The sequence below is a fragment of the Meles meles genome, chromosome 13, assembly GCF_922984935.1.
Source record: "Meles meles chromosome 13, mMelMel3.1 paternal haplotype, whole genome shotgun sequence".
Lineage (NCBI taxonomy): Eukaryota > Metazoa > Chordata > Mammalia > Carnivora > Mustelidae > Meles > Meles meles.
This window is the reverse complement of record NC_060078.1, coordinates 70,641,501-70,654,490: the sequence shown is the minus strand read 5'-3', so window position 1 is coordinate 70,654,490 and position 12,990 is coordinate 70,641,501. Positions and strand designations below refer to the sequence as shown.

The 12,990-nt window shown below is 45.1% G+C and overlaps 1 protein-coding gene across 31 annotated transcripts in view; it reads right to left on the bottom strand.

The window, feature by feature from the left end:
- TCF7L2 (transcription factor 7 like 2) overlaps positions 1 to 12,990 on the bottom strand; it is a 199,263-nt gene that overhangs the window by 119,082 nt on the left and 67,191 nt on the right. For all 31 annotated transcript variants that reach the window (XM_046027536.1, XM_046027527.1, XM_046027534.1 and 28 more), the window contains one exon: positions 3,033 to 3,134. In XM_046027536.1, coding sequence (XP_045883492.1) covers positions 3,033 to 3,134 — 102 coding nt within the window. The remainder of the gene's footprint in view (positions 1 to 3,032; positions 3,135 to 12,990) is intronic.

Here is a 12,990-nt window from a genome sequence, read left to right as displayed (position 1 = left end):
CACTTCTCTAGTTTCAAAAGAAAACATTAGAAATAATTATGAAATAACTTGGCCCAGAAATTACAATAAGCCCAAATTTCAGAGAAACTAGGAAGCAATCCTTAGACAATTATTTTGAAACACGTCTGATGAAACAACGTGATGGGACAACATTTTCTTGAAGAGAATGAAAAACAAAATGAGAGGAAGAGCCCAGGGTCTGGAGAAGAGTTAGCCATCCACCAGTAGAGCTGGACACAACCCAGACTCTATGGGCCAAGGCTGAGCTATCCACAGACCCAAATGATCCATCAGCCATCATCCAGAATGGGCCCTTTATAAATACAGACATGCTGTGCCTGCCAAATTGATTTTAGCTGATGCCTTGCCTTATGCCCAGTGAAAAGGGGATTATCCATTCGTCGTCCCAAGGTGTAGGACTCCTCTATTCCCGAAAGTGTATGGGACCACTAGATAGGTGCAGAGGTCAACAAACACAGCCTTTCTTTCTCCAGCCTGACCTGCCCATCTCCCTCCACCAACCCCGCCCCCTCACCCCTTAGTGTCAGGTGAAGACTGCAGAACTGCACAATTACGGGGCTCCTCCGTGTCACGGAAGACACCATTCAGCTGCCACAGCAGTAAGTACTTCACAAATTTGGTTTCCTTTTAACCCAGTTGATGGCTCTGCCCCACTCCCAGAGCCCGTCCTCCTCCACAGCCTAGAAACTCTATGCAATGGCTGTTCCCCAGGCCCCCAGGAGCACAGCAGAAAGAAGTTGCAATTGCCAGTTGTGGCTCCTTGGGACAAGGGTCTCCATCTGATGTGTGGCTCGGAGCGACGGCTGTGGAAAACACGCCTTCTAAGACAGCAGAGGATGAAGGAACCCAAGTCCCCTTGCGCTGCCCTGGCCAAAATCCACACTGGCTCTGGACAAAACGTCTTTCCATCTCCTCAGACTGTTCATTTCTAAACATGAAAATAAGTACTTAGGGTCCACACTGGGACAACAGGTCCTGTGGGCTATCTGGGGGGCTCTCGGGGCGGATAAGCCTCACCCTTGGGTGATGGTCACCAGAACCGTCCGCAACCTCCATCCACCCCCACGGGGGGCTGTGTCCACCCTGAACCACTTCTAAGATTGGCACCTTCTCTCCACTCAAAGAGAAAAAAAAAAGCCTCCAAGAGATTTTAAAGATAACATCCTTTCTCTGTAGCTTAAAAAAAAAAAAAAAAGAAAAGTGGCAGCGCTGCTAAGCATTTCCAAAAGCAGAGAAATAAACTTCAAAGCCTGGACACACAATGGGAAATGCAGGGAGGCAGGAGAAGTGAAAAAGACATGCTTCCTCGTTTTACCCTCCAGGACACGGTAACTCTCGCACTTTTTAAAAATCTTTGTATATGACTAAAATGGTTTTTCTATGGCATTCACGTTTCTCAGAGAAACCTGCATCACAAACCCAAACCGACAAGATCCTGTCATCTGGGACGCTGCCCCTGATGATGACCCAATTTATAGTTCGCAGAACAGAACCAGTCACAGAGAAGTGACTTTCTACTCCCTTAGGAAAGAACAAGCCACGAGGCCCCGGGAAAGGAGCCGAGAACTGGGTTCCATCCTCGCTCTGGCCACTAACTCAGCGTGTGACTTTGGGCAATTCACTCAGGGCATCTCTGGGCCTGTTTCCTTTTCTGAGAGCAGGTGGGAGCGAGATAATCTAAGGTCGCTTCCAGCCCTGAAATCTTGACATTGGAGGAGTGTGTGTCATCATGAGCATCCGTGTTACTACGGGTTTGGGGGAAGGAGGAAGCTTCTGGAAAAATGTCGACCTTGCTCTGTGCCTCATTTATAACGTAAGAATTTGTAGAACATTTTCACACATGATGACTCAAGATGTGGTTTAACGGAAATAAATCACTTTGTAATATATACACACACACACACGTATATTCAATATTCATATAACAGAGGCATAATTCATTAAGTAATATATACTCAATTACACCAAGCTACAAAGTAAGGAGGCAGTGAGCCTGAAATCTGACACAATGCGTCTTAAGATTTTTCTACTTAAGAAAACCATTTTGCCATTTTTAGAAATTACAAGTAACATCGAGGCAAAATATATTAATGGGTAACATTTTGTAGTACTTAAATAAAAAATACATGAATTATTTCATCCTTTGAATAATTCTACCTGTCATACATTCATTATAAAAATGTATCTCCCATTAATTATTTCAAAAGTATGAAGTCCAGCTCATGATATAAACATACGGAAGAAAATATTCTAATAATCCTGAGCCATCTTCTCAAGAGGTTAATTTATAAATTCCACTTTCAGAGCCTACAAAATCCAAAAGTACATTAAAAATATACGTAGACACACACTCTATGTTGTAGTCTCTCACTAGTAAAAACAAATGTTTCTTTTGTTAAACCCACAGGCTCTCAAAGCCATGGATGTACAAATTAAGTTTAACTTAAGCCTTTCCAAATTCATTTCTACTCTCCGTTTACAATCAATCAGTCCAGATAAAATTTTGCTGATGTTAACGTAGAATGTTACTTTCCAACAATTAACATAAATTTGGGGGGGGGGGGGGATTGGAAAGTCTCAAATCCAGTGCTTCCCTTTTGAATTTTCTAATTCCCTCTTCCGCAATTCACCTCCGCTAAATGAGTTTTTCAGAAAAGGATCTGGGTTTTTTGGGGGTTTTTGTTTTTTTTAATTGCTTTGGCACCATCTCCAGTCTCCCCCAAACCATGGTGATAGTGCCCCATTAACTGGAGACCACAAGGCTAGACTAACCCAACACCAGGAGGAAGGAGTGGTGGGAAGACCTGGAAAATTTCCGGGTGTGTAACAATCACTAAGATCCAATACCAGAAAAAATATCTTCTAGATATAAGCCATATCCAAGACTATTCCAAAAATATATTTTTTTTTAAAGAGAGAAAAATGGATAAACAACGCCTATTACCAACAAAAGAATATTTTCTTCGTCTCCCCCCAGTAAAGGAAGCAAATGCCTTTATAAGGTCACTTACGACAATGTGCGCCGGCGACGGAGAGCGGGCATCCTTGAGGGCTTGTCTGCTCTGGAGGGTCCCCGCCTGGACATCAAGCAGTGGCCATTTCATCTGGAGATACTGGAGGAAGGAAACAAAATGAACATGGCAAACGAATTTAGAAAAGAAACGCAAAACCGCTATCCCAAGACATAACTCCTGGGATGCCTGATACACAGACGAGTAACTTATAAGGACATGCAAATAACAACACTGAATAAACTTTAAAAGAAAAAAAAAAAAAGAAGCATGCAAATAACAACAACATCAACAGAAAAATCATGCCACACCAACAGGTTCTTCCTTAGATTAGAGCTCATGTTCAACAGGTGTGTTTCTAGAACATGAATACTATCAGCAACCAGACTTTGGTCTTTGCAATCAAACGGTCAGGCTGGCTCCAAGTTACATGATTTCATTAATCCTGCCTTGTTTAGAGGGAAACAGTAGAGATGCGGGAGAGACAAGAAGGGAGGGAATAGAGGCCTTTCAAAGGAAGAAAGCAAACCGGAGTCTCAAGCCGGAGGTGTCTAGGAGCCCACCAATTCCAGATCTGCTCTTTGAGTGACCTTCACTTGTAAAATGCCATCATCTTATACTTCGAAGTTGAGTGTACATACATACGCGTGCGACTGTCCTTTAGTAGAAACTTCTCCAGTAGATGAGGATGGAATTCCTCATCCAACCCAAAAGCTTATAAAACAAAACTACTTCTCAGGGCACCCAGGTGGCTTAGTCCATTAAGTGTCCAATGCTTGATTTTGGCTCAGGTCGTGATCTCAGGGTCTTGAGATCAAGCCCCAAGCTGGGCTACACACTCAGCAGGGAGCCTACTTGAGATCCTCTCTCTTCCCCTGCCCCTCCCCTGCTTGCTCATGCTTTCTCTCAAATAAATAAATAAATCCTTGAAAAAAAAATACTTCTCAGGAAAAGATGTACAGTCAGGACACAGTGTAATTTATACATTCATCTCAAAAAGGCCCAAGAAAATTCTTAAATATGCACAAATTTACCACAGAAATTAAGGTAGAGGTATAAGCCAACGATGTCTACCTCCTCTCTTCTCTAAGGTGGAAACTACATGGCACAAGGGAAAGGAAGTTACTTCTGTCACAAGTGATACGTCAGCTTTCAGAAAGACTTGAACAATCAACTGACCCAACTCCCTACTGTACAAACAAGGAAAAGTGAGGTGAGGTGGTTTGCCCAGTCACAGAGATACTTAGCACACGTATAAGCAACACCAAGGCATTTCACTTTGTGGCTGACATCATACCAGTTTTACTCAGAAAAACTTCAGACAACTGAACAAAACTGATGACACAATGCTAACATTTTAACAAGGACATCACCAGCCTTTGTATCTCTGAAGGCCCACTGTGTAAGGCACCGGTTAATGCTTGGAGGCCATCTTATCTTTTCAGAGATCCCAAAGCAAATTAAATGGCTAGTTTTCATATAAATTGTACAGGGAATTTTACTCAATGAATATTAATTAAACTCTTTGTACATAGCCTTCTTGTGAAGGATTAAGGAAGATGTCTGCCCTCAGGGAGCTTATGCCCATGTGAGGGAACCAACTCACACTCAGATTCAGTCTAGATAGAATGTAGTAGAAATGGCAGAGACTCGGAATCGTGCCTCAGGAATGCCAAGAAAGAAGACGGGATTTCTGAGAAAAGACACTGGGAAGGCTGCACCGAGTAGGTCTTGTTAAGTCAGAAAGATTTCAACAGAAAGACAAAGGACAGCCAAGGGCAGTCCAGAAAGAAGGAAGGGTTGGCTCAAATCCCACATGAAATAGAAGGGCAAAAGCCACACACAAGCTTTCTCACAGCTTCCTTAAAGATACGACTGCCCAGCGAATTAAAACCAAGCACAGTTACACCTAAAACTAGAAGACCCTGGCCCACGAGCTACCTGAGCCACTACCAAATTGCACAGCCATTTTCCCAACCTAGATCTGTACAGGGTAAGAGCACTTCTACAACCTCAGAGCTATTACCCAGAAGGCTCCTGTGTGAAGGAACCTGATTACGGGTTCTGGTGACTCACCACACGACCTTGCATCAAATCCCTCTGCTTCTATGGACCTCTAGTTTTTCATCAGTCAGCTGAAGGGGATGTCCTATCTCGGATGGGGATGAGGGCAGGGCTGCCCCAACACTTACGGATTCTGGACTCTCGGACAGTAACTACGAGCAGGCACCCCACTCCCCACCTCAGTCACCCTTATAAACAAGTCATTTCCAAGTATCTTCTTTGGGGACAGTAACATCCCAAGTTGAGAGCCACTCAATAAACGTAATAAATGTTTCCGTGGTCTCCTCAGCCTGTAACCCAAGCCAGGGGGCCATGGGAACCTATTCCAGCCCACCTCACCCTGACTGCTTCCCATTCTCACCTCCCACATAAATATATGAGCCTCATTGGTCAGAACCATCAATAGCATCATTTCCTTGAGGCCAACCAAAATGGACACCTGCCAATACTCATCTCTCCTCTCATAAAATCCTGTGAGGAAAAACACCCAGCTGAGTGCCACACACCAACGCTTCATGCTACCCTCAGTGGGCAGGGTTAGGTGAACAGACAGGTTTCCATCTTTGGCCATCTGCAAAACAGATTTGATCGCATCCAAATCCCTGCTCCATAGAATTCGGAAATTTAGGCTTTGTTTAAGGTGACAGACCTGCCCTGAGGACCCCACCAGAGAACTGTCATACCCATAATGCAATATTAACGCGGAGTCTTATAATTCTTATTTTACATAAAAGCTTCATTGTGTGCCATATCCAATCTCCGCAGGCTACCTGCAGCACTATTTTTATGAGCCTACATTTCAGCGCTCCAAGCCTACAATACACATAATTTTCAATTATGTTAGGGCAGCCCAGGATCACTGCCTATATAACATTACTGGTTGGAGGAAATGAGACTCGGCCCCACTGCCCAGAGAGAGCTAACCAAATCCAGATGGTGGAGGAAGACAGCCCCAGTCCTGCTGGCTTGCAAGGACTCCACGGTGACAGCCTCAACCTCTCTCTCCCAGTGCAACTTGATCCCACAGAAAGGCTGGGCCCCCGCAAATCTGTGCCCGTCCCTTGGAAATAACTGGCATTCAGGCTGACGAGGTTCCTTCTGGGGAAATAAGTATTATGTCAGGATTTCTTTAAAGGAAGTTATTAACCTCCTCCAAAAGTGATGGGTTTCCCAGCTTCCTTCATCTTCTACAATTGGTCCTTATTAATAAGGAAAATAAATAAATAAAGGGAAGAAAAAGGAAATTAGGTACGATTAGAGCCTAGAGGAAAATCTTTTCCTTCCTGGAGACACTAAGCAGCGGGAAATTCTATTCTGTTGGGTCCTAAAGGAAGACCCGAAGGAGGAGGCATCTCAGATTTACGAAAAGGGCTGGAACGCGACACCACATTTTCCCCCTGGTCCAACTTCGGTTTTATATCCTTTTGGGGAAGAAAAAAAAAGTTCCCACCATCCCACTATAAAAACAACACTGCGCTCCAGCTCCCTTCCTTTCAGGCTGCTCAACGTGGAAATTATGAATTGCCTACAAAAACATTAAACTTTTCAGCAAACTGCAATCAAATGGGGCCGTGGGAATTCCTGCATTGAAAACTGTTGAAATGGAGTCCTGCTCAACATGCATTTTGCAAAAAAAAAATAATAATAAATATATAAGGCCATCTTGGCTTAAGTGTTTCATCCTTTGTTTAATACTAATGTTCTGCTCATGGCCCATTAGGGTTTTTCCCCAAATCATATTTTATGATATGTCTCAGGGAGCTTAACTTAAGCTTCAGACCTGTGGACGAAGTCTCGAAATATATACAAAACCCACAGTCTGAGCGGAATCAAGGCTCTTTAAAAAGCCTGTTAAATTGTCAGTGAGAAAAGAAAAAAGATATGCAACTCGAACTTCTCCTTCCCCTCCTCCTCCAATAAAAAATTTAAAAGGACAAGGAAAGGCAAAGGGGGAGGGATCTTCTAAATCAGAGGATCCCCCCCAGGATCTAGGTACAAGTGGGCCTGAGGAAACCTGCCGCCAACAAAGGCACCCCATTATCGTGGGTCCAGCTTCATTCAGTACTAGGAGGGGCAGCTCCAAGATCCTACATCTATCTGAGGGCAGCTGAGGCCTCCGTACAAAAGTTAGTCTCCTAAACAAATAGGGCAACTTAAAGGCCAAAGATGATGCTGATAAGAAGGTTCCCAGGAAACCCCACATGGCTGATAAAATACCAAAGCAGCTTGGCAGCACTTCCTGTCAGTCAGTCCATCTCACAGACAGACAGGCAAGGGGAGTCCATCCCCTTACTTGTTCAGGACGGGTCTGGCAAACTTTTTCTGTCAAGGGCCAGAGGACATGCATATCTTTGGCTCTGCAGCCCATCTGGTCTTGGTCAGCTCAGCCGCGGTAACACAGAAGCAGTCGTGGGCAATACCTGTTCCTACTATGTCATGGCCATGTTCCAATAAAACTTTATTTATACATACTGATATGTAGATTCCATAGGACTTTCCTGTCACGAAATAGTACGCTTCTCTTGTTTTTTTTTCCAACCGTTTAAAAATAATAAAAACCATTTTTAGTTCAAAGGCCATACAAAAAGAGGTGGCAGGACAGCTTTGGCCCTGGGCCACAGTTTGCCACCCGTGGCTTATGGAATGAATGTATAAAGACCTGATTTCGTGTCAGACAGGATACATTCCTTCGCTGGGCCTAAAATCCAGACAGCCAAACGCGATTTTTCAGTGGCCCAAGGGCGACATTTTGGATTGAATCGTCACTGGCAGACTCCAGTTTGGGGAGAAGACCTTGGAAAAGAATCTCAGCTCTCCAGCCATGACTCCCAGTCACAAGGTCTAACCACTAGACCACAATCTCTCCGAAATAACTATCCCTCCTTTCCGAAATGGAAGTTTGAAAAACCCTGAGCAATTCTGACTGGAAAAGGTTCACATGTTCGAAAGTTCTCACCCATTTCCCAGGAAATACTGGCAATGTGTCACATGTCATCGAATCATCTGGAAAGAGGACCAGGCAGAAATGCCGCAGGTCATGGGCAATGTGCCCCGTGGGCTTTGGGAATCACCTTTCTAGGTTGGGAAGCTCCCCTCTCCAGAGCCTTTCGGTGTGTACCGCTCTCCCGCATCGCAAGCCTGGAATGAAACCGGTGCCAATGCTGCCCACCCCCGACAGATGGCATCGGCTACGGACCCCAGCAAGATGGGGAGGCGGGGGCCACCATGGGGCCTGACCAGCCTGCTAAACGGAGATAAAACTGGCCTCTTCTGGAAAACTAGGTCCCATGGAAAACCTATCACCCAGAAAAGGACTGATTTTAAACACCAGGAAGGCCTTGCTCCCCTCCCCTGCCTGGTAGATGGGCATCCTTGACCTAAGTGCAACAACAAAACAGCCTATTCAATCCCAGCTTTCTCAGCAGGTGTGCTTCTTCCTCAGAAAATCCATTTTTCAAGAATTTAAAGTCATTCGAAACCATGCTCATGAAAAATCACGACACCTGAGTCGTCCTAACTAACAAGTCCCAGAAAGTCACCTGTGTTGTGTTTCTTATAAAACAGAAAGTCACGACTTTGCCCAAACACCCAAACCCGAGAGACCACAAACCATGGCCTCTCACATCCAAACCCACAAGTCCTTCCTCCTCTGCGAGATGACCGTTGACCCACGTTTCACAGCCGCATCCGAGGCCGTGCTGATCTGCCCCAAACACGCCAGCCAGAAGGGGTAAAGCATGATGGTAAGGTGACACCCCTCTACTTTATAAAAGAAAAGGCCACCAAAAGCCACTCGTGCTAAAAGGAAAATGGAAAAACTTCAAGAGTGAGAAAACAGGAAGCCCAAGTATATTGCCAACAGCACACACACCTTTCTTCAGGGGCTCACATCAGGAGGCACAGCCTCAAGGGGCAGCCCCCCACCCCCCAGGTCTGTTAAAGAACACGTTTGGCTCTCTCTGTAGAACCTACCTCATTTCTCAGAACTGGAAGATGGAAAATTCAGCCCATCTTCTATAAATAAGTAATTCTGTGCTGGGGGTCAGGGAAACCCAATATATCTAGTAAAGTTAAATTATAAGAAGCAGTGATTAATATTCTATCCTACCCTGTGAATCATACAGGTACCAACAGGTTTCCCAAAGCTAGCATAGATCGCATATACCTCACGATGCAATGTCACCAGAAGTCATCAGAATCCTGAAGGACCCGCACGGCCACCATTACAACATCGGTTTGAGCAATTTTCCCACAGAGGCAGGAGGCACAGATTAGGTTGCTTTGTTCTCAGTTAAAACTTAGCCCAGGAATTGCTTCTTCTTTTTTTTTTATTAAGATTTTACTTATTTATTCAACAGAGAGAGAGAGAGAGAGAGCAACAGAGGCAGAGGGACAAGCAGACTCCCCACTGAGCAGGGAGCCCAATGAGGTACTCGATCCCAGGACCCTGGGATCAAGACCTGAGCCAAAGGCAGACGCCTAACCGACTGAGCCACCCAGGTGCCCCCAGGAATTGCTTCTTTTGAAATATCCACATAAGAGCCCAAGAGGCATTATTTGCCCATAAAATTTTGTTACAGAAAAAGAAAATTCAGGAACGTGTGATTGTGGCTAGATGGGCTATAACATATGCAAGTATATACTATAGTTACCGAAGGAAAGAAAACCAAAGACTTCGAGGGCTGGGTACATTCTAAACTAGGAGAAGGAAAAAAGCCACAGAAGAAAATGAAATAAGAAGCTAGGACTGACTTTATTTTTCCCTTTTTTTTTTTTTTTTTTAAATAACACTAAACATAGTAGGAACTTCAGAATGTTTTCCTTAAAGTCACTATCCATTTCTCGACATAAAAGGAATATGGGGGAAAGGAGGGGTATCAGTTCTCGTGTAAAGCAACAATTTAATAGCTCTGCCTTCTATCTCTAGGAGTCAGTTACTACGAGATTTTTAAATGAAATCTTTGCAGCTCCCCTTTTCTTCCTCATCCTAACAATCCAAAGGATCATAACGGTACGGCTTCACATTTAGGGAGCCCTTTAGAGTTCAAAACCACATTCACTATAATCCTATAAGATAAACCAGCAGGAAATTGCAACTGAAGCCAGTAGAATCGAGACCCAGCTTACCTGAGGGCCCTGGGTCAGCTGGCCTTCTCGTGGGTAGGTCTCCAGACCACTGGTGTGTTTGCACACCAGTATCTCACAGGGAACATGGCCCAGTGGCCCCAAAGGAATGAACCGTCCTCTCCAGCTCCTATCAGCTCTCTTCTTCCCCCAATGAGGTCGCTAGGCAAACATTACATTATTTTCTTCCAGTGCTACTAGAAAATTATTTCTACCAGAGCTACTGAGGCCACTGGTACTAAGGGGGTAACTGAGCCAAACAAGCAAATAACAAACCAAAAAATTCAACAACCAAAACTTTTCATCTCACCAACCCTCACAAGGACCCCTGTCCTTGAGATATTTTTGCATTTCCTAGGTCAGTGATTTTGCAGGGAGGCTATAGTTTGGCAGCTCAGGGAAGCACAGTTGGATAGAATTTCACAGGCCCTTCCTCTCAAATCCAGCTAGCCCCTTTGTGGGCTGGGACCTAGGCCTTCCTTCCATCCTCCCAAAGAAGTCACTCTGAAAATCATGGCTGTGCATGCCTGGGGTAGCAGAAGAGGGAGAAAGTGTCCAGTAGCCCACTTTCCAGGCCCACTTCTACCACTATCTGGACGATCACCTTCTTTCTTCACTTTTGGCAACCTCTCCCTAACTCTGGGCCTAAATCTATAAGCAATGAGTCACTAAATTCTACTTCTGAAAACAGTATTACACTACATGTTCACTAACTAGAATTTAAATAAAAATTGGGGGAAAAAATTTTAGAAAGACTACCACATGCCACTAGGAATCCCAGAATTTCAGCTTCATGCCAGGACTGGATAGGACTTTGGGGAGTGAGTAAGGGAGCAAAAGTAAGCACACCCTGCCTATGACAGGCCTGTGTCCTTCTAGGCCCATGTAATGGTGTGGTTGGGTCATGTGCCTCGTTGCAGCTGGTGAGCCGGGGCATGTGTTGTGTCTGGCCTGCAACACTTATCCCCCAGAGTGGTTTTCCTTTGACACAATGATGCAGTGCACGTGAGAAGGTGACTTTTCCACCAGTCTATGACCCAGATCAAAGAATGGAGCAGAGCCTTAATAGCACCAGGGACTGATACGTAGTCTGAGCAGTAAGTAACAGTTTGATGCAACCCACTGAGATTTAGGAGATGTTTGTTACTACAGCATAACTTAGCCTCTCCTCGCCTATATACCCACTTGCTTTCCTGCTTGGAAGAGACGTACAACAGAAGTAATTCATGTTCTACTTTCTAGGCTAACAGAAAAAAAAAAGAACAAACAGGAATTCTGAAATTCATTACCAAAGTAAGGAAGGAAAGAAGGAAACTGAGGAAATTCACTCAAAATTTCCATTCTCTTCTAACACACAAATTCCCACAGCACTCAGAAAGCTCATGCTCTGGGTCCAGTGTGGACTAATTACTGAGGCCTAGAGTAGTCATCTAAGAACTAGTCAATAGGACCATAAACTAGCCAAAGTATAGGGACGAACACAAGGAAGTAGAAATATTATAAAGGAAGATTTAATTCATGATGGTGACATGGTCCCTACAGTTCCCACACCTTGCTGGGTCCTTGAGTGAGACTTTCCCCCCACCCACTCTGGACCTGCTCAATCCAACTATCTGGGAGTGGGTCCAAGCATCCGAAATTGTCACGTGATGCAGATGACCAGTTAATTAGCATAAAGTATCGAAACCAGAGCAGTATGAATACTGAGCACATTGTCTACTTGCAGGCTCTATCTTTCCCAAAAGTTGTTTTAAACTTCTACAGTGATTGTCACTCCATTTTTTTTACATAGCCAAAGCAGAAAAGCTCCAGACCCGTTTTTTGGTTTTTTTTTTAAAGATTTTATTTACTTTTTTGACAGACAGAGATCACAAGTAGGCAGAGGCAGGCAGAGAGAGAGGAAGGGAAGCAGGCTCCCTGCTGAGCAGAGAGCGTGATGCGGGGCTTGATCCCAGGACCCTGAGATCATGACCTGAGCCGAAGACAGAGGCTTTTAAAGGTGAAGACCCATTTTAAAGGTGAAGAAAAGCAGGGGCGCCTGGGCGCCTCAGTGGGTTAGGCATCCAGCTCTTGATTTCGGCTCAGGCTGTGATCTCAGGGTCAAGGGATCGAGCCCCATGTCGGGCTCCATGATCAGTGCTTGGGATCCTCTTTCTCCCTCTCCCTCAGCCTCTGTCTCCCCCTCACTCTTGCTTTCTCTCTAAAATAAATAAATAAGTCTTTAAAAATTCAATAAAAGTGAAGAAAAGCAGAAATGAAGTGGATTTGTCCCGCAGTTATGAAGGGATTCTGAACCAGAATGTAGAGTTCTAGTATTTTCAGGCCAGGACTCTTCAAATCTCTTAAAGGAGACTGAGTAGAATGAGTCTAATGGGAGGGAGGGCAAAGTGGATCCACGGGGACAAAACAGACAGCGCAGCTCGCACCCCTACACAGGGCACGGGTGGGACATCAGCCTCAGAGACAGTCTCGTGCTGGCGTGACCCAGAGCCGCCCAGGACTGGCCATGGCAGAGTCTTCAGGCGGCCTCAAGACCCAGCTCCCGCACAGAGGGCTGTGGATCCATCCCAAGCCAAGGACAGCCCTACCAAAAGCAGCCAAGTCCCTGAGCCACGGGTCAGAGGAAAAGAAGCCACTGGAAGAACTTGAGAGCAGAAGCCCTCGCCCTCCTGTCCCGCTCCAACAGGTCACCCATCATCACCCCCAGACAGGGTAGCGCAAACTCCTTCCCCACGGCCCCCCACGGTAGCTAGCAAATAACGAATGCTCG